The sequence below is a fragment of the Leopardus geoffroyi genome, chromosome X (assembly GCF_018350155.1).
Source record: "Leopardus geoffroyi isolate Oge1 chromosome X, O.geoffroyi_Oge1_pat1.0, whole genome shotgun sequence".
Classification (NCBI taxonomy): Eukaryota; Metazoa; Chordata; class Mammalia; order Carnivora; family Felidae; genus Leopardus; species Leopardus geoffroyi.
Window position 1 is genome coordinate 126,661,781 of NC_059343.1, and position 26,833 is coordinate 126,688,613.

At 59.2% G+C, this 26,833-nt stretch overlaps 2 protein-coding genes and 1 long non-coding RNA gene across 12 annotated transcripts; 2 read left to right on the top strand and 1 right to left on the bottom strand.

Annotated features, from left to right (window-relative positions):
* Positions 1-1,342: 1,342 nt before the first annotated feature.
* Positions 1,343-9,690, bottom strand: LOC123595412 (paraneoplastic antigen Ma6F-like). The gene is made up of 3 exons (XM_045473170.1): positions 9,291-9,690; positions 4,095-4,660; positions 1,343-4,010 (listed from the first exon to the last, which is right to left on the bottom strand). Exons 2-3 carry the CDS (start codon positions 4,642-4,644, stop codon positions 2,695-2,697), a joined length of 1,866 nt encoding a protein of 621 aa, XP_045329126.1. The 5' UTR covers positions 4,645-4,660; positions 9,291-9,690; the 3' UTR covers positions 1,343-2,694.
* A 5,440-nt stretch (positions 9,691-15,130) lies between these two features.
* Positions 15,131-21,847, top strand: LOC123595432 (zinc finger protein 92 homolog). 9 transcript variants are annotated; one of them, XR_006711155.1, is made up of 5 exons: positions 15,131-15,872; positions 16,189-16,210; positions 19,951-20,077; positions 20,849-21,009; positions 21,380-21,847. XR_006711155.1 is itself a non-coding variant. In XM_045473221.1 (4 exons), the coding sequence occupies exons 1-4, from the start codon at positions 15,441-15,443 to the stop codon at positions 20,773-20,775; spliced, it is 684 nt and encodes a 227-aa protein (XP_045329177.1). In that variant the 5' UTR covers positions 15,131-15,440; the 3' UTR covers positions 20,776-20,827. The 9 variants fall into 9 exon arrangements, 3 of the variants coding, with proteins under 3 accessions (XP_045329177.1, XP_045329176.1, XP_045329178.1); XR_006711158.1 differs by lacking the exons at positions 15,131-15,872; positions 16,189-16,210 and adding exons at positions 18,337-19,024; positions 19,319-19,483 and having other exon boundaries at positions 19,584-20,077; positions 21,380-21,845; XR_006711157.1 differs by lacking the exons at positions 15,131-15,872; positions 16,189-16,210 and adding exons at positions 18,338-19,024; positions 19,319-19,520 and having other exon boundaries at positions 21,380-21,845.
* A 37-nt stretch (positions 21,848-21,884) lies between these two features.
* On the top strand, positions 21,885-26,619 carry LOC123595438. 2 transcript variants are annotated; one of them, XR_006711163.1, is made up of 2 exons: positions 21,885-23,585; positions 25,772-26,619. It is a non-coding gene; the product is annotated as an uncharacterized LOC123595438 (long non-coding RNA). The 2 variants fall into 2 exon arrangements; XR_006711164.1 differs by lacking the exon at positions 21,885-23,585 and adding an exon at positions 24,044-25,148.
* The last annotated feature ends 214 nt before the right edge of the window (positions 26,620-26,833 follow it).

The following is a 26,833-nucleotide window of genomic DNA, read 5'->3' on the forward strand; positions in this document are numbered from 1 at the left end:
AATAACCCAGTGAAGAAATGGGCAGAAAACATGAATAGACACTTCTCTAAAGAAGACATCCGGATGGCCAACAGGCACATGAAAAGATGTTCAGCGTCGCTCCTTATCAGGGAAATACAAATCAAAACCACACTCAGGTATCACCTCACGCCAGTCAGAGTGGCCAAAATGAACAAATCAGGAGACTATAGATGCAGGAGAGGATGTGGAGAAACGGGAACCCTCTTGCACTGTTGGTGGGAATGCAAATTGGTGCAGCCGCTCTGGAAAGCAGTGTGGAGGTTCCTCAGAAAATTAAAAATAGACCTACCCTATGACCCAGCAATAGCACTGCTAGGAATTTACCCAAGGGATACAGGAGTACTGATGCATAGGGGCACTTGTACCCCAATGTTTACAGCAGTACTCTCAACAATAGCCAAATTATGGAAAGAGCCTAAATGTCCATCAACTGATGAATGGATAAAGAAATTGTGGTTTATATACACAATGGAATACTACGTGGCAATGAGAAAAAATGAAATATGGCCATTTGTAGCAACGTGGATGGAACTGGAGAGTGTGATGCTAAGTGAAATAAGCCATACAGAGAAAGACAGATACCATATGGTTTCACTCTTATGTGGATCCTGAGAAACTTAACAGGAACCCATGGGGGAGGGGGAGGAAAAAAGGAAAAAAAAAAAAGAGGTTAGAGTGGGAGAGAGCCAAAGCATAAGAGACTGTTAAAAACTGAGAACAAACTGAGGGTTGATGGGGGGTGGGAGGGAGGAGAGGGTGGGGGATGGGTATTGAGGAGGGCACCTTTTGGGATGAGCACTGGGTGTTGTATGGAAACCAATTTGACAATAAATTTCATATATTAAAAAAAATACATTTGGGTTTCTTTTTTTTTTTTTTTCTTTTCCAAAAATCCTATCACTTTTTAATGCTGGCACTCTCACCAAGGATGCTATAGGCTTTGGAAGCACGACAGCTCTTGGTCGCATGGCCCCACTCCATGCATCACACACCTTAAGCAATATTCAATCCCAGGAACTGGATGCCAGTGACCCCTTTAGCATAGTCAAGGGAAGAAAAAGCATGACTACTCCCGCTCAATTTCAAAGGTGACAGGATCATCCCAAGATGAAGACCAACGGGACCGCAAAACTTTGTAATTCACCCGTAAAATAGAACGGCCCTCAAAAACATCCTATTTTTCCTGTCAAAGTGCCTACCCTACCCTGTCACTGGAGAAGCCTCCCATGGGTGCCGAACAAGAATATTTTCTCTGGCTCCCTCTCCCAACCCCAGGTGACCCTTTCCTCGACTGCCCACAGCAGAGGCAGCACTCAGCTGAAACATTCAATGAACTTTATTGAACAGAAACATTTGCTGAAACCATTGAAGAGAAGGAGTGACAACACGGAGAGGAACGCCGAACAGCCGCTACAGCCCACAGGTCACAGCCCCCCTCCTCTTGGGGTCCCAAATGAGGTGCCCCTGTTCCCCCCAACACCGTGGCCCCCCCCCGCCATAGCCTCCCTTCCTGAGGGCCCCACGATCGGCCTCTGGCCAGGATGATGGACGCTGGCCATGGCCCCTCGCTCCAGGGCACTCTCCCCTCTGGCCGACATGCTGGGGCCTGGCCCAGCCCTATGGCCTACACAGGACAGTCACAGGACGCGGCAAAACGCAGCATGGGGCACTCGGACAAGCCAAAGAAACTCAGTCACAAGTAACAAGAGAGTGGCACATCACAGCACGGTTTCCACGGAGACTCCCGCAGGCCACCTCTGTCCTTGGTCCAGTGCCTCCTTCCTGAGGTCGCGGGGTCAGCACCAGCCATGCCTTCTTCTGTCCTTCCCGCCATCTCCTGGGACTGGGCTTCGACAGGTCTCCGGGGCGGGGTGGGGGCGGCTGCTCAGATAAGAACACACACACATCTCCACAAGAACAAGCAGCAGTTGGCCTAAACCTACAGCGAGGAAGCAGGGGCTGAGCTCACGACACCGCACGACAGCGAGCAGAGCCCGGGCTCGCACTGAAGCTCGGGCCACACACCGGGGGGGCTGAGAGGTGGCTGCTGCGTCAGGCCAGGACACCCGCCGCGGGCTCCTGCACACCTCAGGGCTCTGCACGGGAATGGTAACTAGGGTGCGTGTAGGGGGAGCTGGGGGTGCCACTCGACACGGGGGGTCAGTAAGGGGCCTACAGAGGCACAAGTGGGCTTCTCAGAGCGTGGAGTGACGTGCTCCACGGGTCAGTGCATGAGGGTCCCCCTCTTGGGCGGCCCGAGGGGCCGGCACCCTTGAGACGGCCCCTAACATCTCCCAGGCCAGTGTGGGTGGCACATATTTTCAGGTGCCCCTCACCTAGGCTAGGGCCAGCCACTCAGGGGTGCTTCCCAGGCTGGCTGCCTGGACTGGCAGGGTTTCGGGCTGGGGCTGGGGCTGGGGCTGGGGCTGGGGCGGAGCTGCCATGGGAGGGGGCACCTCTCCCTGCCCCACTCTGCATCAAGTATGGTCGTCCTGGTCCGTTGGAAGGGCTGATGGTGGTGGCCAGGGTGCCTTGGAAAGATGGGGTCCTGGAAATTTGGGCTGGGTGGGTTGTTGCCTCCATGTGGGGAGAGGCTGCTGCCCTGGCGTGGCCTCCCCCTGCCTCCAGAGCGCTGCTGCCTGAGAGGAGAGGGGGCCTCTGGGCCTTCTGGGCCTATTTGCCCCAGGAGGACTTGGGGGGCCTCACCTCCCCAGCCCCGTCCTCGTTTCCCGACTCCTCTGGGATGGGCTTGGGCCCCTCCTCCAGGGGCTCCCCAGCCTCCTGGTCTCCTGCCTGGGCGAGGCCCTCCGGCTCACAGCCAGGACCTCCCGGGCCCTCCCTGGAAGCGCTGCCCATCTGGGCAGGGGTGGGGCCCCCAGGGGCCTCTGAGGGCCTTGCCTGATCTAGGCCCGCAGAGGCGGGAGCATTTTCATCTTCCTGCGTGGCAGGGAAGATCTTGGGGGCCTCCTCAGGGACGAGGGCTGCCCTGGCGGCATCACGGGCTTCAGGAGCGGCCGTATCAGCTTCGGCACTGCCAGGAACGGCCTCACTGGCCCCTAGGTTGGCCAGGGCAGCCTGGGAAGCATCCTCCCTGGCTGGGGAGGCTTCGGCAACCTCTCCACTGGCCCGGGCAGCGGCCAGGCCTCCGGTGCCCACACGGGCCCCCTCTTCCACTTGCCAGTGCTCGCTCCTAGCTGCGGTGGCCTCCCATGCCTCGGTCTCCTGAACGAGCCGCAGCATCCCCAGGAAGCCAGGCGGCCTCCTGTCCAGCCGCATCCTCCTCAGCTTGTCCTCGAGCATCTCGTTGGGGCGGGCCCGCATCAGCACCTGCTGGGCGCGTAACTGGTCCGCAAGGCTGGGAGGGATGGCCCCCTTCTCCACGGCCGACTGCAGCAGGCCTTCCAGGCGAATCACATAGACGAAGAGAGTCTCCTGGAGCCGCTGGCCACAGGTCAGGAACTTCAGCCGTGCGGTCGTGGGGGTGTCCTTCCTCCCAAACACCTGGACCAGCGCGGCCAGGCAATCCTGTGCAGGGACGTCAGGGTCTTCTGCCAGGAGGCCGCACACGAGATCCAGTGCGGGGCCACCCAAGCTCTCCATCAGCCGCCTCCTCCTCTCCCTTTCTGTGATGTGGCACCACAGGTACAGCATGCCGCTGGCGTGATCCAGCCAGCTCTCAAAGGACTCTTCTTCTCGGTGTGGCTCTTCCACTCCAGGAAAGGTTCTCAGTTTCATAGAGGCCCTGTTTTCCAGCACAGGCTGCCAGGCCGGGCTCCAAGGCTGGGTCTGGGATCTTCCCGCACCTAAGGCTCCTGCCACACCCACAGCTCCTTCCTCACCTGGAGGTCCCGCCTCACCTGCAGCTCCTGCCACACTCACAGATCCTAACAAACCTGCAATTCCTGCGTCCCCAGCGGCTCCCTCCTCATCTGACTCTCCTGCTTCCTCTTCAGGCCCTGCCTGGCCCACAGCGGCTGCCCCGCCTCCAGCTCCTGCCTCGGCTCCAGCTCCTGCCCTGCCTCCAGCCGCTGCCTCGCCTCCAGTCACTTCCTCACCTCCAGCTCCTGCCTCACCTCCTGCCTGGCCTCCAGCTTCTGCCTGGCCTCCTTCCTCACCTCCAGCTGCTGCCCCGCCTCCATCTCCTTCCTCACCTCCAGCTGCTGCCCCGCCTCCAGCTGCTGCCCCGCCTCCAGCCCCTTCCTTGCCTCCAGAAGCTGCCTTGCCTCCAGCTCCTGCCCCATCCCCAGCTCCTGCCTCGCCTGCCAGGGCAACCCCTGCTTGCCTCCGGGTCTGTGCAAGGAAATTGAGTGTATCCTCTGACTCTGATTCCGGGGCCTGGGGCAGGAAGACCACAGTCCAGGGTCCTCCCATGCCTGGTATTTGTCGGGGGATCACACTTCGGTTTAAATACTGAGCCATCTCCACCAAGGCGACCTTGGATCTCAACTCCTTTCTGAACACCGTGCCCAGCACTCGGTATCTGCCCAGGGGGTGGAGGGCAGCCTGCACGGCCTCCTGGAATTCCTGGTCCTCACAGTCGTCGGGAATGCCCAGGATGAGCAGCGAGCGCTGCTCATTCGCGCCCATCCACCTGCACCAGTCACGCAGCACTGCCAGTGCCATCGCCACTGCTCACGACCTGAGGGTGGAGAGAAATGACTGGAGAGGGGCCCAGACTGTCGCAGCGTGAGCCCCAGCCTGTGAGTGCAAAGGGGCGAAGGGTGTGTCCAGAGCACACAGCCCCCCCCCCCCACCGCACAGCCAAGCCCATCCTCCTCACACTGGTGGCCCCCTTCCGCCTCTCCTCCTGTTTTGTTTGATTTTTCAAAAACTTTTTTCATACTATACTAATTGATTTACTAGATACAGAGCTAGTCACCTTTTCTTTCTTTTTTTTTTTTTTTTCTGGCATCACCTTTAGGAATTGCTGTTTCTCCCGAGGAATATGTCAAGGTTTCAAATTTTTTATGTACATTTTTCCGTAATATTCTCTCCCTTCTCTTTGTGATGTCTGTCTGATCTATAGGGATAGCCCTCTTTCATTCCTGATACTGGTAGTGTTCCCTTCCTTTTTTCTTGATTACACTCAACAGGGCTTTACCACTTTTGTTTCTCTTTTAAAAAAAAATTTGGGGGGGGGGGCACCTGGGTGGCTCAGTCAGTTAAGCCTCCGACTTCGACTCAGGTCACGATCTCATGGTTTATGAGTTCAACCCCATGTCGGGCTCTGTGCTGACAGATAGCTCAGAGGTGGGAGCCTGCTTCAGATTCTGTGTCTTCCTTGCTCTCTGCCCCTCCCCCATCCCTTCTCTCTCTCCTCTCTCTCTCTCTCTCTCTCTCTCCCTCTTTCTCTCTCTCAAAAAAAAATTCTTTTTTTAATTTTCTTTAGGTTTGGGGCACCTGGGTGGCTCAGTCGGTTAAGCGTCCAACTTCAGCTCGGGTCATGATCTCCTGGTTCACGAGTTTGAGCCCGGCGTCAGGCTCTGTGCTGACAGCTCTGGCCTGGAGCCTGCTTCAGACTCTGTGTCTCCCTCTCTCTCTGCCTCTCCCCTGCTTGCGCTCAGTTTCCCTCCCTCTCTCTCTCTCTCTCAAATGAAAACATTAAATTATTTTTAAGTTTATTTACTAATTTTCGAGAAAGAGAGAGCTAGGGAGTGTCAGAGAGAGAGGGAGAGAGAGAATCCCAGGCAGGCTCTGCACTGTCAGCACAGAGCCCATTGTGGGGCTTCAACTCACAAACCGTGTGATCATGACCTGAGCCAAAACCAAGAGTCGGACACTTAACCAGTGAGCCACCCAGGCTCCCCTTGTGTCTCTCTTAAAAACAGAAGCCGACATATGGCTTTGTTAAATGTCTCGATAATTTGCTTTCTAGTACTGATTTCTTTTCTTAGTTACAGCATTTTTTCAGCCAGCTAATTTTGCATTTACTTTATTCTTTTTATAGTTTCTTTGAATGCACCATTAGGTCATTGACTTTATGCCTTTCTTCTTTTCTAATATAAACATTTAGAACAATACATTTTCTTCTCATTGCTTCTTTAGCTGCCTCCCAATAATTTCAGTAAGTCGTGGGTTTATTATTCAGTTTGAAATATTTTCCAAGTTCCTTCGTGCTTTCTTCTTTGAGCCACGAGTTTCCAAATATTTAAAAATATGTTACCGTTCCTAATTTTCAATAAAAGTCCCCTGTGACCAGAGAACTTATTATGTAAAAACACAATCCTTTAAAACTCATAGAGACTTTTTTATGGCCCAACATAGGATGTATCTGGGTGAATGTGCAAAGCACTCTTGTAAAGAATCTGTATCTTCTGTGGAGGGCAAGGTCTTCCCCTCCCACGGCTAGAATCCTTATTCCATCTCCCATCTCCGAGGCGACCCAGAGCCCCCCCCCCCCCGGTACCCCCCCAGAACCCCTCCCCCACGCACCCTGGGCCAGTCAGTGCAGTACCTTCCAGCCCATCCCCCTCCCGGCACCCAGGCTCACAGCAGGGTGGCAGCACCCATCTAGTCCCTGGAAGCAGGGCTCCCCGACACGCTTAGACATTAGCCTTCCTCTCCCACCTCCTCACCACCGGAGCTCTCCGTCCCCCCTCCCAACCGTTACCCCTCGCTCCCTTGCTCTCCACACCCTCAGCCAGTCACCCTCCCTTGTGGCCCTCCGAGTCGCGCACCCACCTTAGCCCTCCCCTCTAGCCTCCCCACACCGAGGAGTCCTCCCACCAGCGCCTGCCAGCAGGGGCCCTTCCCCCCCCCACACACACACACCCTGAGCGGGCGCCCCCTTCTTGCCAGGGGCAGTTGGCGCCCTTCTTTCCCCGCTCCCCCTTCCGCCCCGCACAGCCCGGTAGCTTCCCCCCCCCCCCCGCCCCACGCCTCCCCAGTCCTAGGCTCCTCCCCCTCCCCCCCACCTCAGCAGGGCGCTCTTCCCCCTCCCCCTCTGCCACTCCCAGTAGCCATTAGTCCTCCCACCCAGTCTGAGCGCCCGGCACCCTTCCTCTCCCGCACCCCCGACACCACTGGTCAGGAGCTCTCTCCCCCTAGCCCCCGAAGCTAGCCGCCACCGCCCAGCGGCCAGCCCTGCCCTCTCACCACCCCACCAGGGAATCGTCCCCGCCACCTTCCTCCCCAGCGGTGCTCCCCTCAGGCCTCCAGCCTCTGGCACCAGGGAGCCCTCCTTACCTGCTCCTCACAAGCTTAGATATTAGCCCCACTGGAGCGCCCAACCAGACGCCCCTCAGCCAGCAGGCCTCCTCTCTCTCGGGCCTCCGACACTGTGGAATCTTTCCTTCCCTCGGCTGCCCCCGCCCCGCTCCCACACCGCCACGGGCGTCCGCGTTAGTTCTCCCCTCACCCGGAAGCATGCCCACCGTCCCCCCAACCCCCACAGCGAGGCCTCCATTCGTGCCACGAGGCCTCTATTCCGGCCACCCCCCCCCCACGAGCCCTCTATTCGGCCACTAGACCTCTATTCCGGCCACAGCCCCCACACAAGGCCGCTATTCCGGACACCAGCGCCCCCCCCCGGAGTTCTCTATTCCGGCTACTGCCCCCCCCAACCACGAGCCCTCTACTATGGCCACGGGCCCCCCCCCACGAGCCCTCTATTCGGGCCACGAGGCCTCTATTCCGGCCACCGCCCTCCCATGAGCCTTCTATTCGTAACACCGGCCCCCCCCCACAAGGCCTCTATTCAGGCGACCGCCCCCCCACGAGACCTCTACTCCAGCCACCGCCCCCCCCCCAACCACGAGCTCTCTACTCCGGCCACCGGCGACGCCCCACGAGACCTCTACTCCGGCCACCGCCCCCCGCCCCGGACCACGAGCCCTCTACTCTGGCCACCGGGCACCCCCACGAGCCCTCTATTCAGGCGACTGCCCCTCCCACGAGCCCTCTATTCGGGCCACGAGGCCTCTATTCCGCCCAACGCCCCCCCACGAGCCCTCTATTCGGCTACTAGACCTCTATTCCGGCCACAGCCCCCACACAAGGCCGCTATTCCGGACACCAGCGCCCCACCCCCCGGAGTTCTCTATTCCGGCTACTGCCCCCCCCAACCACGAGCCCTCTACTATGGCCACGGCCCCCCCCCCCACGAGCCCTCTATTCGGGCCACGAGGCCTCTATTCCGCCCAACGCCCCCCCCCACGAGCCCTCTATTCGGCCACTAGACCTCTATTCCGGCCACAGCCCCCACAAAAGGCCGCTATTCCAGACACCAGCGCCCCCCCCCCCGCGAGTTCTCTATTCCGGCTACTGCCCCCCCCCCAACCACGAGCCCTCTACTATGGCCACGGGCCCCCCCCCACGAGCCCTCTATTCAGGCGACTGCCCCCCCCCCACGAGCCCTCTATTCGGGCCACGAGGCCTCTATTCCGCCCAACGCCCCCCCCCACGAGCCCTCTATTCGGCCACTAGACCTCTATTCCGGCCACAGCCCCCACACAAGGCCGCTATTCCGGACACCAGCGCCCCCCCCCCGCGAGTTCTCTATTCCGGCTACCGCCCCCCCCCCAACCACGAGCCCTCTACTATGGCCACGGCCCCCCCCCAACGAGCCCTCTATTCAGGCGACTGCCCCCCCCCACGAGCCCTCTATTCGGGCCACAGCCCCCCCCCACGAGCCCTCTATCCGTACCATCGGCCCCTCCCAAGAGGCCTCTATTCAGGCGACCGCCCCCCACACAAGCCCTCTATTCAGGCTCAGGCCACGGGCCCCCCTCACGAGCCCTCTATTACGGCCACCGGCCCCCTCCACGAGTTTTCTTTTCCGGCCACCGCCCCCCCCCCCCACGAGCCCTCTTTTCGGCCACGAGGCCTCTATTCCGGCCACCGCCCTCCCATGAGCCCTCTATTCGTAACACCGGCCCCCCCCCACAAGGCCTCTATTCAGGCGACCGCCCCCCCACGAGCCCTCTACTCCGGCCACCGCCCCCCCCCAACCACGAGCTCTCTACTCCAGCCACCGCCCCCCCCCCAAACACGAGCCCTCTACTCCAGCCACCGCCCCCCCCCCCCAACCACGAGCTCTCTACTCCGGCCACCGGCGCCGCCCCACGAGCCCTCTACTCCGGCCACCGCCCCCCTCCCCCCACGAGCCCTCTATTCGGGCCACGAGGCCTCTATTCGGGGCACCCCCCCACCACGAGCCTTCTATTCCGGCCATCCTCACCCACCTCGGCTCCCCGCCCGGGCACCCGCGCCTGACGCAGCCGGGAACTCCGAAGCCCCGGCGCTAACACGGCCCGCGCCCACCCTCTTACCTTCTCCAGCTGGGGGACCGACCCCACGCTCCCACTCACAAGGGTCTGAAGAACTCGCCTCAGCCGCACAGCCGGGAACTGCGTGGCCGCCTCTCCCAAGCACTCGGTGCGAAGGCCACGCGGCCTTCCAGCTCTCCCAGAAGCCCCCAGGCCGAGAAGCTAGAAAGTTCTCGGCGAAGCGCTCTTTACGGAGCAAATGATTGGACCAGGAGAGCACGTGAGGAGGCAAAATGTTACTGTAGCGACTGGGCCTCGCGAGCCGTGGGGGCTCGAGGTTCCAAGGCTCGGAGCCTGCAGAAGGCTCCCCGCCTTCACTTTGCACCCCTACGACGGCCTACCGACAAGGCGGCGGCATCGGAGGGACAGACCTGGGGCTCATCGTGGCGAATCGGGCAGAGTTCCTTCAGAGGTGGCTTTCTATGGTGGTCGGTAAGGTCACAAACATATTCTCTATTTCTATTGATTTCGGATCTAGCTGTTGCAACTGCTGGGGCACACATGTTAAAATCTCCACCTATACTTGTGGGAAAGTCTGCTTTTCTCTGGATTCTGTCAACTTTTGTTTCATGTATTTGGCAGCCCTTTTATTGGCTGCAAGGACGTCTGTCAGTTCTGTGTTCCTGAGTAGTTGATGCTTACATCATCATTACCTGTTATGTCGGGTGATAGTCTTTGCCTTTAAATAGGTTTTGTCTAATTTAATACAGCCATTCCCACATTCTTAGGCTTACTATTTGCATGCTATATAATGTGGGATTCTCTCACTAGCAACATAGCGGAGTCTTTATTTTAAAAAATTTTTTTTAATGTTTGTTTATTTTTGAGACAGAGACAGAGCATGAACGGGGGAGGGGCGGGGAGAGAGGGAGACGCAGAATCCGAAGCAGGCTCCAGGCTCGGAGCTGCCAGCACAGAGCCCGATGCGGGGCTCGAACTCACGGACGGCGAGATCATGACCTGAGCCGAAGTCGGACGCCCAACTGAATGAGCCACCCAGGCGCCCCATATTTTCAAATTGCATCTCTTGTAGACAGCAAAATCCTCGCTCCTTCTTCATTCTGACAGTCTGTGCCTTGCAATTGCAGTGTTTAACCCGTTAACTTTGACTATACCTTCTGAACGGTTGGGTTTAGGTGTGTCTTCTTACTGTCCGTCTCAGTCTGCTCATCAGGCTGCTATGACAAAATATCACAGACTGGGTGCCTTATAAACAACAAAATATTTCTTTCTCACAGCTCTGGAGTCTAGAAAGGCCACGATCAAGGTCCTGGCAAATTCTGTGTCGGGTGAGAGCCCGCTTTCCCAGTTAACACACAGCCATCTTCCGCCCATGTCCACAGAAGTGGGTGAGGGACCTCTCCGGAGTCTCTCTTATGATGGATGGCACTAACCCCATTCAAGGGCTCCTCCCCACGACCTGATCACCTCCCAAAGTCACCTCCTAACTCGCCGCGATTGGGATTTAACATGTGAATTGGGGGGAGGACACGAACATTCAGTCTGTAGCACTGTCTGTCCATCTAGTTTTGTTCCTACGTTCCCCTTTTCCTGCCTGAGATAATGAATTATTTAAAATCCCACCGTAACTTATCTACGGCTTTTTTAGGCAGTTATCATTTTGCATCGTTTTTACAGCGGTTCCTCTACAGACTACAACGTATACCCTTAACGGTTCACTTGTCTACCTGAGGTTAATGTTGTACCACTTTACGTAAATGTAAGAACCTTCCCACCATGTAGATTCATTCGCCCTCTACCTCATCCCTCATGCTGTAGTTGCCATATGTGTTACGTCTACCTCTATTATAAAGCCTACAATACGCTAGTATGGTTTTTCCTTGACACGGTCACACGTATGATAAAGATATTGAGAGCAAATAAGTATTCTTTAATAGTTGCCTACATGTTTACCGTTTCTGGCGTTCTTCATCTCTGACCAAAAAGATCAAATTTTCCCTCCACTGTCATGTTTCTTTAGAAAGACTCCCTGGGGTGTCTGGGTGGCTCAGTCGGTTGGGCGTCCGACTTCAGCTCAGGTCATGATCTCACGGTTTCTGAGTTCAAGCCCCAAGTTCAAGGTGAACAAGGCACACATCCTCAATTTTGGGTCTTTCTCATGGGGATTCCACTCACTGTGGCTGGGGACTCAGGGAGAGCACCAGCCTGGGTAGAAAAGCGTGAGTTGCATTTTGGACCTGTGAGTTGCGCGCATCCAAGTGGAGATGTCTAGAATGCAGCTGGATAGAAGGGGCAGGGACTCTGAGGAGACGTCTGGGCTAGGGAAAGAGTGGGGCATTATGGAAAGCTCCAGGTGGCCCGGGGATGAGTCCACCTACAGACGTGTCTCACCTGCCCCTCCTCCCAAGTGTACACATAGGCCTGGGGACGGGCCCCTAGTGGGAACAGGCCGTGGGGGGCGAGGTGCAGCTGGCTGCGGGTCGACCTCAGGCTGAGCAGCTGCCCTAGGCTGCTGGAAGGTGAGCCTCCCGTCCGCCAGGACACCTCGGAAAAGCTGGATAGCTCTCGCAGGTCCCTGTGATTGGTGACCCTTCTGGCCACAGCCCCTGCCGCCCAAAGGAATGCCTGGAGACAGGACACCGCTGGCTGCTCTCCCAGCAGCCATTCGCCCTTACTTCGTTGCTCTGAGGACCCCCTTTTTTGTTTCAGTGTCTGTCCCTCCCTCACACAGCTCAGGGCATGATAACCCCCGATCCCCAAATCCAGAGGCAGGTCTGATTGGTCCACGGCCAGCGGCGCATGGCATTCCTAGGGCAACTATTAGTGATCTGGGCAGCCCACCACCCAAAAGGCCCAGCAGGGTGGGAGGAGAGGACTCACATCCTGCGTGAGGAGGAGGGCTTCTCTTTCTTCGGGCAGGGTCAAGGAAGCACGTGGTCCCAACTGCTGCTCACAGACCTTCCCCACAACACAGAGAGCAGCCTGACTCCGGAGCCAAGACTCGATGCTACAAGGAGGCTGGGTCGGGGCGCCTGGGGGGGCTCAGTCGGTTGCGCGTCCGACTTCAGCTCAGGTCATGATCTCGTGGTTCAGGAGTTCGAGCCCCGCGTCGGCCTCTGTGCTGACAGCTCGGAGCCTGGAGCCTGCTTCGGATTCTGTGTCTCATTCTCTCTCTGCCCCTCGCCCACTTGTGCTCTGTCTCCCTCTGTCCCTGAAAAATAAATGTAAAAAAAAAAAAAATTAAGAAGGAGGCTGGCTCTTGGGGCAGTGTAGCACCTAAGGACACAGAGTGGGGGGGGGGACATCAAGGGACAGTGGTAGGCACATTGGGAGGGTCAGTGAAGGGACAGGGTGGCCATACTGGAAGGGACCGTTGAGGGACAGTGGTGGCCACACTGAGGAAGGACAGCAAAGGAAAAGTGTTGGCTCCCCTCTGGGAGATTCAGCGGCCAGAGCAGCAATGCCGTCATCGGCAAAGCCCCAGCTCCAGCCTGAGCTTCAAGCCCACAAAGGCCAAGGTGGGCTGTTTGGAAGGGAGGGTTTTGCTCCCTCCTGGCACCCAAGCCCGACGCCACTGCCCCCACCATCCTCGCTACGAGCGCCCCATCAAAGCTCAGGGACCCCGAGGGTATGAGGACTGGCCCCCCATGTGACATAACATCTCCCCCCGCACGAGCCACTCAGTGTTCTGACCCTCGCGCCGGGTAAGGAGCAGCCTCCGTGACCCGGCACACTGACTGCCACGCGCATTCCCAGCTACCGCACACCCCAGGGCCCCCCCTCCCCCCTCCCCCCCCCCCCCCCCGTCTCCCAGCAGGACCGTTTCGACCGCCCCCTCCTCCACCCGCAGGCTCCGCTCCATCCATGCCACCTTCACCACAGGGGTGCGCAGGTGCGGGGACCTGCATAGAAACAGCTTGTGCTGTCCATCTGTCCACAAACCAGCTCGCCTCCCATGTCAACCCCGGGCTCTGTCTGTCACCCTCAGTTGGTATGAAGGCTCTGCACGGGCCCGGACCGCCTTCCTCCATGGGAGGAACGGGCTGGCAGGGCAGGTCGGCCACAGCGTAGGTGGCATGGGGGGCAGGGGTGGCGTCCTCCCGCAGGCACCACCCCAGGCCAGCCACCTGCGACTTTGTCCCACGGCCTCCTCGGGCCTGGCCTCCCTGCACCTGGCTCAGACCCCACCCTCCCCAGCGAGAGGTTCACTCACTTCCACTGATGACTCAGACTCCCCTGGACTCCTTCTTCAGTCCCCTTCCCCACTGGGGTCCCTGGGACCTGCTGCCCTCAGGGCACCATCCCCCGCCTGCAGTGGGTGAGGCTGCCTCTCTCCAGGAAGGTTCAGCCTCCTCCCACAATGAGGGGAGGCACACGGGAGGAGAGAGGGAACAGGACGGCCCCGTGCCGGTCACTGTTGGAGCCGACCGGGGCGTCCACAGACTTCTGGCATATGACGCTCTCCGGGCTTGGCGTGTGTTTGAAAGTCTTGGGAATGAAAAACTTGAAAAAAGGCTAGAAGGGAAATTGTCCTCCTGCGACAACGGTGGGCTTATCCGCTTCTCTTCGTAGGTCTATCACCTCTGCTTTAGGCATTCTGACGCCGTCCAGGCTAAGTGTAGTAATGCCACCACCGCCGACGTGAGAAGCCCAAACGGCCGCACACAATGACACATCGTCTCTCTTTTCTTTGTTTTCACAGCCAGCCCTGTGACAACCCTTCCACAGTGGGTGCTGGCACGCACTCCTAGAACCTGCTCCTGGCCTGCGGCTCTCACGCCCATCCTTCCATAAAGGTTGAATGTTCCAGGCCAAAGGGGCTACCTTCCCTGAGTCTGTCCCACCCTCCGCCATCCAATGACTGCCAGCTGATGTGGGGCGGAAAGGCCCAGTCCCTTTCCCTCAGCAGGCTCAGCCCATTCCCTGGGATGTGGGTTTTCTGGGGCTGCTGCCGAGAGTTCCCACAAGCCAGGTGGCTTCAACCTCTAGGAGTGCGCGCCCTCGTGGCTCTGGGGGCCGGAAGGCCAAACTTAAGGGTGTTAACAGGGCTGCGCTCCTTCCAAAAGCTGGGAGCAGGGGAGCGTCTTTCTTGCCTCTCCCGGTCTCGCGGGGCTCTCAGCATTCCCGGACCGGTGGCCGCACGCCTCCATCCTCTGTCTACGCCTCCGTGCGGGCTTCTCTCCGTGCGTCTCTTCTGTCTCTCACAAGGACCCGTGTCATTGGATTTAGGGCACACCTGGAGAACCCAGGATGACCTCCAGATTCTTAACTCCATCACACCTGCAAAGACCCTTTTTCCAAAAAAGGTCACAGTCACAGGTTCCAGGAGTTAGGATGTGACACATCTTTTCAGGGGCCACCGTACACCCGCCGAGACCTCAAGAGCCCAGGCCCAGGCCTGCCCAGCCAGTCTCCCCGGGGGAGGGTCAGAGCCCGCAGCGAAGGACCACAGGGGACTCTTCTGCCTCTGTTCCGGGGAAGGGCCCCCAAAGCTGTGTTGCCCTTGGCCTCCTGCGAGGCCTGCTCCCTGCAGCCAGAAGTACCCTGAGTGAGAAGTACCCAGCTCTCCCGCTGAGCCAGGGGCAAGTAGCTCAAGGCCTCTGGCTGCAGACCAAGGCTCTCCTGGCCAGGGCCTAGGGCCATTTGAAAACAAGAGATGCCCGAGCTCTGCTTTTGTGAGGAGGGGTACAGCTCAGAGGCAGAAAGGGTGCCCACCTCATACTCACTTCCCAGCCCCCCGCCCCGCCCCGGCCGGGGGGGGGGGTGGGGGGGGGGGGGTGCTGGGTGGGTGAGACACGCAGTTCGCCGGTTCTTGCTCGTTGCTTTACTTTGCCAGCCTCTTTCATAGTCCTGACCTCAAGTAACCCATTGTCAGTGGAGCATGCGTCCCGAGTCAGCCCTGGATTGCAATCCTGGCTCTGCCACATGGACGGTGACCTGTCAGAAAATGGAGACCCCGGTGCCCAACCTGCAGCCCAGCTCAATGGTCACGAAAAGGTCTGGGGGGCAGGGGCGGCAGATGGAAAACGGGTGCGGCTCTTTCCTTCATCTGTCTGCGCACGGACTTCCCCAAGGCCCCCCCTCGGTGCACCCCGTTTTCTCCTCTTTGCCCTCCTGGCTTAAGTGCGTTGGTCTCTTACTGGGTGCCCCCACAGCGTCCCATGGATCCCAGATGGATGAACAGATGACTGGATGGACGCAAAACCCCCGGGGTCTGACCCACGGGAGGTGCTCGGCCAATGCCGCCCCTCCCCTGGCCCCTTGGCGGCGGGGGGGGGGGGGGGCACACGGCGGGCCGGCCACTGCTACTCAAGTCCTGGAAGCAGCCCAGATGGGAAGCAGAAGTGCCCCGGGGTGCCCTGGCAATCAGGCCAGATCCCCCGTGGGGCGCGCTGGGACCGGCGCGGGGACCCAGCCGCCCTCCCGCTGCGACGCGCATGCTCCATGCCCTCCCCCCCCCCCCCCCCCCCGCCGCGCCTGGTTCCCACGCCGCCGCCGCCGCCGCCGCCACCGCAGCCGCCCCGGCCCCGCCCCCTCCCCGCCCACCTCCCGGCCCTACTCCTGGCTCTAGACAGAGGAGGATGGACAGCCTCGCAGAACGCGCCTCCTGAGAGCGGCGCCCAGGGACCAGGTCGAGAACGGGCGGGGAATCCCGCCATCTCCTGGGGCCGCTGTCCCCGAGGGCTTCTCGGAGGCGGCAGCCTTGGCCTTGGGCCTGCCGGGGGCGGGGGGCAGGGGGTGGGGGTTAGGACCCACAGCCCGGCAGCGGCCCGCGGAACCCCAGTATGCCGACCTGGCAGGGCTGTGGCGGCCCAGAGCGGGACCCTGTGGAGGGGAGGGGGGGGGGGCGTCTCGGCAGGCAGGTGGCCATGGGGCGAGGGAGAGGGCCCCTGGAAAGCAGCTTATGTTTATTGACTGCGATTGGCCTCTGAACCTGGAGCTGGCAAGGGAGCCCCCGGCGGGTAAGTTTGGATTTTGCGCCCGTGTGTGCGGGTGCGCTGGGCAGGCCGGCAATTCGAGGTGGCGGCACTCCTGCTCAGGGGCACCTGGCGAACTCAGCAGGCACAGGCCGTAAGGGTCCCAGACGTGTCCTGGCGGCTAGCTATCAAGGGGGTAGGGGGCGGGGGGGCGGTGGTGCCCCCCTTTGGGGAGACCGTTGGTGGTGAGGAGCTCCCCAGAAGAAGGTGTAGGAAGAGGAAGCCAGGGGTGGGATGGAGGGCCGGCAAGATCAAGAGAGGGAGGGAGCGAGCTGAGCGGGGAAGGAGCTCCGGCAGTCCTCCAGTCCCACAGATGTGTGCCTGGCAGCCCCCGCGGGCCAGGCCCCTGCAGGCATTGGCGATATGGCAGGGAAGAAAATGGCAAAAGTCGCCCCACGTGGGTCCAGGCCTAGCGGCAGGGCGCACACGACAGGACAGCAAACATCTGAAATGAAGGATGCGAGAGTGTGTTCATCGGTGGTAAGTGCCCTGGGGAAACTAGAGCAGAGGGAAGGAGGTGAGGGGCTGGGTCCCAAGCCTGAGTAGATGAGGGTATTTCAGAAAACCTTGAAGGAGGTGAGAGTGTGTACCGGGCGGCGGGAACAACCAGTGCAAAGGGCCTGAGGTATGAGGGGACTGGTGTGTGGAAGGGAATGCGCAGAGGACGGCGTGGCAGGAGCAGAGGGAGCGAGCAGGTGGGAGGGGGGCAGGGCGAGGCCAGGAGGGGCCACACGGGTCTACTCTGAGTCAGATGGGCACCCCGGGGAGGGCCGTGAGCAGGCAAGGCCAGAACCCCATTAGGAGGTGGCCCTGTTTACCATCAGTTCAGCCTCTGCCCCTCCCCCGCCCCCCACCGCCCAGGACAGGGGAGACCCCAGTTGCAAGGCTGATCCTTAGATGATCCCTAGAGGGCTTTGTTGGGTGGAGCAGCGTGGAAGGCCCTGGGGTGACCTGCGGCCTCCCTAGGCCCAGGGCCCTGGGGCCGACCCACCCAGCGGGCTGCAAGCCCTGAGGTCCCCAGGGAAGGCTGCCGGAGCCAGGAGGAGGCAGCCGGGGTCTGGAAGTGCCAGGCCTCAGAGGAAGTCCGCCAGGAAGGAAGAAGCCTGACTGCAAGAGGCCTGGCGCCACTCCTCCTCACAGATGAAGAAGCCCCAGTTCCTGATCCCAGTTCCTGTGTGGGGTCGCCTCCTGCCTTTCCTGGGGTTTGTTTTCTGTGTTCTTTTCCTGGGGAAATAGCCCCATCTCCTGGTCTTCTGTAGGCACCAGCACAGAAGCCCACTGGCTGCCTCCTTTTTTTTTTTTTTTTTTTTCCCCCGTTAATTTTGTTTAAATCTTTCTCTGTTTTTGAGAGGGACAGAGAGCCACAGAGCGCAAGCAGGGGAGGGACACAGAGAGAGGGAGGCACAGAATCCCAAGCAGGCTCCTGGCTCCGAGCTGTCAGCACAGAGCCCGAGGCGGGGCTCGAACTCACGAACCGTGAGATCATGCCCTGAGCCCACGTCGGAGGCTTCACCCACTGAGCCACCCGGGTGCCCCTCCCTTTTCATTTTGAACACCGGCAAGCAAACAGACGAAATCGAGAGGACAGTCTAAGGCAGCGCAGGTGCCCACCCCCCGGGGCTAGCGGCGGCCTCCAGCTTGCCTTGTTTGCTTGTTTCTCTCTTTCTCGGTTTCTCCCTCCCTTGGTCCTTCTATCCTTCGCTCCCTGCTTTTCTCGCTCTCTCGCTCTCTCTTTCTCTCTCTCCTCTTCCCTTTCCTTTGTTTTTGCTGAAACAGTTTACAGGAAGCGTGCGCACCGTTTTCTCCCTACGTGCTTCAAGAAGGAAGGACATTTCCTCCCATGACCCAGTGCCGTTATCCATCCAACCCATGCCCGGCGCGGGCTCCTGCTGTCGTCTGAGAGCCGCTGCACAGTCACCCTCCAGGCCCCCACTGCCTTTGACTCCTCTTTCCTTCACGCCAGCATCTCATCGAGGATTTCGTTACACTTGACCATTGGCCGTCTGGTTTATCTTTTCATCTGAAGCAGCCTCTCTCCCCGGCCTCGTCTTTTCCCCCCGGCGCTGAGACACGCAGGAGACCGGGAACAGCCCACCTTCTAGATTGGGCCGGTGGCTCCCTTGTAGCTACTGTCTTTAAGTGGTCCCTCTGTCCCCAGTATCCTTTATAAACCGGGTGCGGGGGCACAAGGCTGCACTAGAATTGGGTCAAGCTTTGGCAAGAGCCTTGTGTCCTCCCTGGGGTGGCATCGTCACAGCAGGCGTGTCCGACCTCTGTCCAGCAGCCGTTCGCTCAGCTTTCTGTCTCGGGACCAGCGGTAAGCAGGGGAAGACATCTTGACATCGTGCGGCTATCCACGCCTCCTGGGTCTGTCACCCGGCGGTTTTCGCATCCACTCCGCCTTAAGGGATTCTTTCTATCTGATTAACGTCAACGGCTTCGTCGGACACATGAGTTTATTTCTTCGGGGCTAGTGTTGGTGGACAGCTCGTCACTGGCGATAAGGGACCTTGCGGCAATGTAAATGCTCCGGGACCCCGTCCCCCCATCCTCTCTCCTGTAGCATGAGTAAGCTGGAGTCACCCACGCAGCAAAAGCATCCTGGGCCCGCTCCCCACCAGCCACTGCCTGGCTCTTCCGCTTCCCCACCGGGGAATGGCACATTCTGGCCTCCAGCTGGGTGCGGAGCACATCCTTGGAGCAAACTTTCTTTGGCCCCGCTGTTTCCTGGCACTGAGAACCGATGCGGAGGAATCAGACGCTGCCCACTCTGTCCCTGACAGACTCTTCCTGCCCTTGGTGCGAGCCCCCGCTGCCTCCTGTCCCCAAGGCGCACACGTGGTCTCTCCCCTTTCGCACCCCCACCCCGGCCCCAGTCTCAGCCCCGGGACCGCCCGGCTTGGGCCCACCCAAGGGCCAGATATGAGCCATGCCCTTAGCCTGCTACTCTCTTTGCTCCCCCGCAGCCTTCGGCTCTCGGCCTGAGCGTGACTCCTTCCGAGAGCACCCCTCCCCTAGCTATTGTGGCTCCCTCCATAGTGCGTTTCGCTAGCCTGGTCTTCCTCTGTTCCTTGACAGTGAGGTTGTTTACAGGTGGAGTGGCGTGTGTGTGTTGGGAGCTTTTCTGTAAGGACCCTGACCTGAGAGGAAAAGGGGTCAGCCGTGGAGCTTCCGGGGATGGCTGGAAAGTCGGGGTGCAGGGGCCCTGCCCCCATGGGAAGAAAGGAATGAGAAAGAGGAAGCCAAGGCTCGCCGGAGGTGGGCAGGACTCCCTGTCTGGCGGCCCACCGCCCAGGTGAGGGGAGAGGGCGGCAGCTCGGTCTGGGAAAGGGTTATGGGTTGGATCGTGTCCCCCAAGAAAGATGTGTTCGAGTCTTGCCCGCCAGCAGCTGTGACTGGGACCTAACCTGGATGAGGTGGTGCTGGACGAGGGCGGGCCTCATCTCGCACTTGGCTTTTGCCGATCCCCTTAGCTTGTTTGTACCCCCGCGATGGCAGCCATTCTCTTGAAGGCCGGACCCAAGGTGAGCGGGGCTCCCTCACCGTCTCCGTCCGCCCCCTCATCATGCCCCAGCCTCACAGCTCTGGCAACCCCGAGTCTCCCCTTAGCTGCTGAGTTCTCTGAGTCCCCACCCCCACCCCCACCCCATGTTTGGTTGCCGCCCGCCCATCCTGCGACCCATGGGGCTGAATTCCCCTGCAGCCCCGGGAATGTCTCATTTTAGGTGCCGGCATCGTTTGGAGACGTGCCCGTGTACTTCATCAAGACGGGACGGAAGCTTCTGGACCTCAGTCAAAGGATCCTCTACAAGGGAGTGTTGCTGGAGAACTACCGCCATTCGGTGTCACTGGGTAAGGACCTCACACCCACGTCCAGTCGCCACGGCTACTGGATCTCTGAACGGAATCGCTTGTTGGTTACTGTAAGCCCGAGAATACGTGCATTGACCCGAAGTGGTAACCCCAAGGGCCCCCATCGTAGTACTTTTGCATAGAAAGTCGTGGGTTGACTAGACCTCTTCTACCCAAAAGGTGGACGCACGTTATCCTTGAATGTGTGTGTGCGCTCTCTGAGACTTCATTTATTTTTATCAAGGCTGACCTGTACAGACTTTAGCAGTTTCTGTTCCTTGAGCCGAGCCAGGCGAAGAGGCCCAGGAGAAGAAAAGCGTTTGGTTTTGCAGCCTGAATCAATCCAGAAAGGAGCTGGGGTGCCCCCCCCCCACTGCGACTCACTGAGACCCACTGCCTGCGGGGCTGCAGGGGGCCCGTTTCCTCCATTTCTTCTCTCCAGATTTAACCTCTACAATCTAACCACACACAGGGAGACTACTTTCTTCCCCTTGGTTCTTTCTGACCCTCACTGGGCAGATGCAGGGTTCACGGCGCAGCTCCGGAATCGTCAGTCGATGCCACATGTCCCAGCAGCCTCCTGACCTCCCTGCAGGCCAAGGAAGAACACCGTTATCCTGCTGGCCCCAATCACCACCTCCTTGGGGCTCCCCGTGCCCGCCTGGCCCCCATGCATCCAAAGTCCTTTGCTTCCTTAAAGGGACTCTGCCCTTTATCGGGACCTTCCCAGGGGCGAATCTCTAGAGAGTTCTTTGTTCTCTGTTCTTGAAGATGCTGACGCTGGGCTGAGTTCAGGAGTGACTGATCTGCTTCGTTTCCATGGACAGGACTTTTAGCCTCCAAGCCTCACTTGGTCTCCTGGCTGGAGCAAGGTGACGAGCCCAAGGCGGCAGACATCCACGGGACACGGGCTGCTGCAGGGGTGCGGACGGGTGAGTGAGGGCCGCGCAGCCGGCTCACCTGAGCCTTTCGGCAAGATCGGCCACCCGAGCAGGGCAGTGCGGCCACCTCGGGTGGGAAGTTCCCGTTTGTGCCAGGCTTTACTCTCCTGAGGAGTCCCTGTTGAGGCGCCAGATGGAGGGAGCGCCTCCTGCTGCATCACATCAGTTACGGTACTTCCAGCTCGTTCCCACCACTTACCCTCTTGCCCTCCTGTCTGCTGACGGTCATCTTGCCTCTTCCCCCGCGTCCTTGTCTCCTCCATTCATTCCTTCTCGGCTTTGGTGTGAGGGTGAGAACAACAGACCCCTAACAGAGCTCTGGGGAGAGGGTGATACTGTTTGGTGTTCTCTGTCTCTGTAGGTGACGGGATAGAGAACAGGACGTCGACTTCAAAGCAGAAGCATTGCCCCCAAGAGCTCCCGAGGACTGACCCTCGGGCCGGTAACGAGAGCCAGGTGGCCCGGCCAACAGGGGAGAGAGACCGCTAATCGCACAGGGAAACATGCTCGTTCCCCACAGACGGGTTCCGGCAGGGGTGACCAGCCCGGGGAGAGAGGTCAAGGCGGCTCCTCCAGTGAGGGAAGAGCGATGGAGCAGAGAAGACAGGATGGCGTGATGGGATTAGGGTCCGCTTCAGTCGCAGCTCCAACCTCCTCAAGCACCGGTGCACCCACAGCGGCCACGAGCCCTACACGTGCGGCTAGTGTCTCAAGGCCTTCAAGGGCGCGTCCCAGCTCATTCACCGCCAGAGCGTCCACAGCGGGGAGAAGCCGTTCGCGTGCAAGAGTGCAGGAAGGCGTTCCGGGGATTCTCGGGTCTCAGCCTGCACCGCCGGGTGCACGGCGGCGGCAAGCGGCCCTGCGGCGAGTGCGGGAAGGCCTTCGGAGGCGCTCCCCCCTCTTCAAGCGCCGGGCGACTCTCGGCGAGGGGCGGCCCTGCGGGTGTCCGTACTGCGGGAGGGTGTTCCGGAGCCGCTTGTCCCTCCCGCAGCACCGGCGCGCCCCAGGCGGCCAGCGCGGCCTAGCCTGTGAGGGGGCAGTGTGGTGCGGCGGCCCCCGCGGCAGCCACGGGGGTGGGAAGCCCTCGGAGAAGAGCGACGGGGGAAAGGCGCCGGCCAGAAAGTCCGGGGACACCGCGAATGCGCGGCCACCAGCAGTACAGCCTGCTCGCCTGGGAGAGGGCCCGCTTTAAAGCCTGGGGCCTCCCGCTGCCCTGCCTTTGATCGCTGAGGACGCGACTGAAGCACAGAGACCTCAGAACAGATCCATGTTCTGTGCTGGAACTGCCCAGATGCCCCTACCCCACGCGGGTCAGCGCCGCGCTCCAGCAGGGCCCTGTCGTGGGCACAGCCGCCTCCGGTGAGGGACGAGCGGTCTCTCTCGTGCCGTGGGACCATCCGCTTCGCTCCAAGACTTCTTGGTGTTTCCAGGTAAAAGCACTAAAAGCTTTCAGAGCTCATAAACGGGGGGGGGGGGGGGGGGGGGGGAGGGGGGGCGTGACGGAATTCTACAACTAGACTGTGGCCGGCCCGTGACATCACCTCAAATGCATCAAGAAACCGTCCGAAAACGGCCTTGGGCGAACACATTCGTGGACAGCTCACGCCCAGGTGTCAGGCTGCGGGAAGCGGTGTCTCCTCTCTAAGCCCGCAGCTCCACGGGAGGAAACGGGACACCCTGCCATCATGCTGACTGGTGGCCCGCTCTTTTTCCAGGCCCTCTGTCCCCGTGCCAGAGAGGCGCAGCCTTCTCCTTTGAGAAGCAGCCCCCGGGGCCCATCTTCTCGGAGCCCTGGGGCGGGGCAGGGGAGTCAGGGGACACTCTGGTTCCTCGCAGGAGCGGGCTCCGGGCAAGACCCCGCACGATCTGGCCTGCTGCTATCCGTCTCCTCCCACCCGGTGCCCCGGGCTCACCCTACTTACTGCCGTCTGCCTCCCACACCCCAGCAGCACAGACCAGCCTGGCCTCTCTGCCCCTCCTCCCCACCCTCAGTGCCTAAAGCTTCACACTTAGCTGCTCTCCCTCAAGCGGCCACCTCTTGTGGCTGGTGCCGATCAGGAACAAAATGAGACGGGCTACGAATTTGCACACAGCATGCCCAGTGATGGCTCTCTCATCGGACCTTTCGTATGATATTTCTTACAATACTGCACGTTCACTTGCTTTCAGCATTTTTGTATTCAGGAGTAACGTAAGCTAGAGATTTCGGCCACATAAGGAAGGGTGTTGGTGAATCGCTCCTGAAATAAGAATCCCGCCAACCCTGTGAGAAGACCTCAGGCAGGAGAAAGAGACACCCGATGGGTGCGGTGGTGAGCCTGGCCCTTCTTCTCCCTCCTCCCCCTGAGCCCCACAGAAACAGGGCGGCCCCTTCAAATGGCACTTTCCTGCAGCCTCCTGCTGGCCAGGGGGTGGCGGCTGCTGGCAGGCTCTGCCCTGTTCTATCCGCACCGTCCCCAGAGCCGGGTTCAGGAGTTCGGCCCCTGGGTGCTCTCAGCCCAGCGTCCTGGTTGGCTTGCCTCCTCCTTCCAGCCCCCTCCACTGCCGGGACCTCTGGCGGGCAACTGGTAGGTATGCTGAGCACCCCCTATGGGCCTCCGAGGATCGTGTGCGCCTTCCCTGCCACACAGTGAGAGGCTCAAAGCACCCTCAGGACAGTGTGGGGAAGATCTGGAAATACAGGATTTCTTCCGAGCATGCTTCTTGGAGCTCCAGTCACTAGGACAACTCCAGGAGCAAGAGATACAGATAGATAGAAACACATTGACATAGAGGTTTTATATAGCTATATTAAAATGATTTTTAGGGGCGCCTGGGTGGCGCAGTCGGTTAAGCGTCCAACTTCAGCCAGGTCACGATCTCGCGGTCCGTGAGTTCGAGCCCCGCATCGGGCTCTGGGCTGATGGCTCGGAGCCTGGAGCCTGTTTCCGATTCTGTGTCTCCCTCTCTCTCTGCCCCTCCCCCGTTCATGCTCTGTCTCTTTCTGTCCCAAAAATAAATAAACGTTGAAAAAAAAAATTTAAAATGATTTTTAGACACGACTTACGGAAAGTTCTAGAGTTCTTGCAACTTGCTTTTATCTCAAAGCCCCTTTCACAGGGTCTGTGTCCCCTTGTCCTTCGATTGCCTTCTGCTCTTTGTGTCACATTCATCTTTGTCGGCACCTCAGAAACATGAAGTATTAAGGCCACTGTCTTTGAAGTCCACGGACAGGACATGTGGAAGCACGTGTTCTTATGAGGCGCGATCTTTGCCAGGGCTGGGGTGGATTCAGGAAGCCAATCCCAGGGCAGGACAAAAGACAGTGGCAGGAGGCATTGGGACGACAACTGCCACGCGGTGGTGGGAACTAGAAAGAGATCAGATCCCGGGGCTCTGCTGTCTGTTTCCATCACCGTAGTAAGTGAGCCGTCTCAACTCTGCAGGCCAGTCAGTAACCGGCTTCACTAAAGAAGAGGCATAGCCCCCGTGGAATGTCATCCCATGGGTTCTACTGGATGAGCCACCTTGATTTTGTGGTTTTCTTTCTAACGTGCTCTGAAATTGGGCTCCCACACAACTGGACGCACAAGCTCACGCTACTGGAGGACATCCTGCCGGCTTTCCAGTCCCTTCGCCAAGAACTTCCCTGGACGTCGGCCCCGTCACGCTTCTCGATTGGTGTGCTTCAGGGACGGCCCCGTAAGACACGGTGCCAGCGCCCAGTGTGTCTGACGTTGAGACCACTCGAGCCGTTTAAATGTTGTGGCGGTGCCTCCACGTCACTGGTGAATTGCCCCGACCGCATTCATTGACTTCGGGCGCGAACAAATGAGGGTCTAAGAGTGCTGGCCTTAAAGGAGCCCTCTCGTGCTGTAAAGTAACCAGATGGCAGTTGGGCTCAAGGCCCCAGGAAAAATTCTAAGTGTGTAATCGTGGGGGAAAGCCAAGACACTACGTTGGCGTGAAGGGAAGGCAGAAACCCTGGAGGGCGAGACACGTGGGCATCAAGAGCTGCCACCCCCAGCCGGTGGGACACCGTGACTCAGATCAGGAAGGACAGAGTGGCGCATCCGTCCCCCGAGAGACCCAGCTGTGTATTCCTCCCAGTTGCTTCTTCAGGCAACATGGCGGCACACACACTCACTTGGGTGGGTGCCCCGTCCAGCCCCGTGCAGGCCTGTGTAGAAGGTGGCTCCACCTTCACCCTTCCGTGGTTTGCTTCGTGGCCTCCCGCTGTGGGGGGACTCCAGGGTGGACACCTGTCTGTACTATAGGCCCTGCGACCTCTCCATCTCCGTCTTCCCCCAGCCATGTTCGAGGTCCTCGGCCCTTTCCTCTGTCCTTTATCTCTGATGGTCATTGAGCCACCAGATCCCGTCCGCCCTCGATTATGGTTGCCCCAGCTGTGCCTGCCTGCGTGCGGCCGTGTTTGAGTCGCAAGGACGGTCCTGCATTTGTCACCTGACTGACGGCAGCATCCTTGTCTGGGGCTTTACGTAGACCCGGGAACAGAGATCTCTGCAAAACGGACCGTGTCTACAACCTTGCTCGGATTGTAGCTCGCGAGACTAGCTCTGCTTTGCGAAGCTGGGCAGGTGCTCCAAACAAAGAGATAGGGAAAGCTGTGTTCCCTGTGACTGTGTAGCTATAATCCCAGACTTGCCCCCAAGGGAGGGAAAAACAGGCCTGGGAAGGGGGCTCTCAGGATTGTGTTGCCACTGTCGCCAAACATCCTTAGCTTCTACGTGTTTGCTTTGCTCTCGCTCCCGAGGTTGGTTCTGCTGGTGTTATGGCAGCAGGGGCGCAGCGGGATGCCTACGGCACGGCTGATTCTCCGTGAACGTCTCAGGACGGGCCAGAACCTTCACTCCTTTCCTCAGCCGGAGGAGCACAGCAGGCTTTCAGGTGGGGATGCTACTACGTGTATGTCTTGTCAGGCGGCGGAGACAAGTGCATCTTGAAGCCACGGCCAGAGCGAGCAGCAGGGGGGCTCTTGAAACGGGAAGGAGAGGTGGAGGGATTTCAGGCAGGGTAGGGGGAAGAAGAGGGGGCACATGGTGTGGTCAGGAACCCCCAAAAAGCAGAGGGATTTTGGTAGGACTGTTGGGGGGCAGATGGTCGTGAGAAGCAGACGAAGAACTTTCATCTCCACCTGCTTCCTGATGAGGAGCGATTTGTTTTTAACATCAAAGAATTATTCTAACATTGAGGAGGGGACGTTAGTGTATATCATAACCGCTAGAGCGCGTGACTTTGAAGGCTGGCCACCAAGTATACACACGACAGTCAGCCAGATGCTTCTGATGTTCATTAGGTGTTGACCCGGGACTCTTTGACGTGAGCACCTCAAATGGCGTTCTCAGGAATTGCCACTTGCTGTGGGCTCACTAGCTCATCCCCTCTCATGCTCCTACTGATGTGTCTATGACTTCACAACACAGGGACCCCGCCCCCCCCCCCAGGATTTGCAGGTCACCGATTCATCTTTCTTTGACCGCCTCATGGAGAGGTATCATCCTACGTGGGCCACAAGACCTGTTGAATGCTTGCTGGTGGACATTTGGGTTGTTTCCAGCCCGGGGCCATGACAAATAAAGCTGCTATGAGCACTTGAGTGCAGTTTGTGTGTGTGTGTGTGTGTGTGTGTGTGTGTGTGGATATGTCTTCATTTGTCCTGAGTGTACGGCTAGCAGTGGGGGTAGGTCTTATGGTAACTCTACGTGTAACTTGCTGACAAGCCGCCAGACTAAGTTTTCCTAAACACCTGCCCCGTTTTACATCCCTACCAGCACCGTCTGCGGGTTCTGGTTATGACACGTCATCCTTTTTTTTT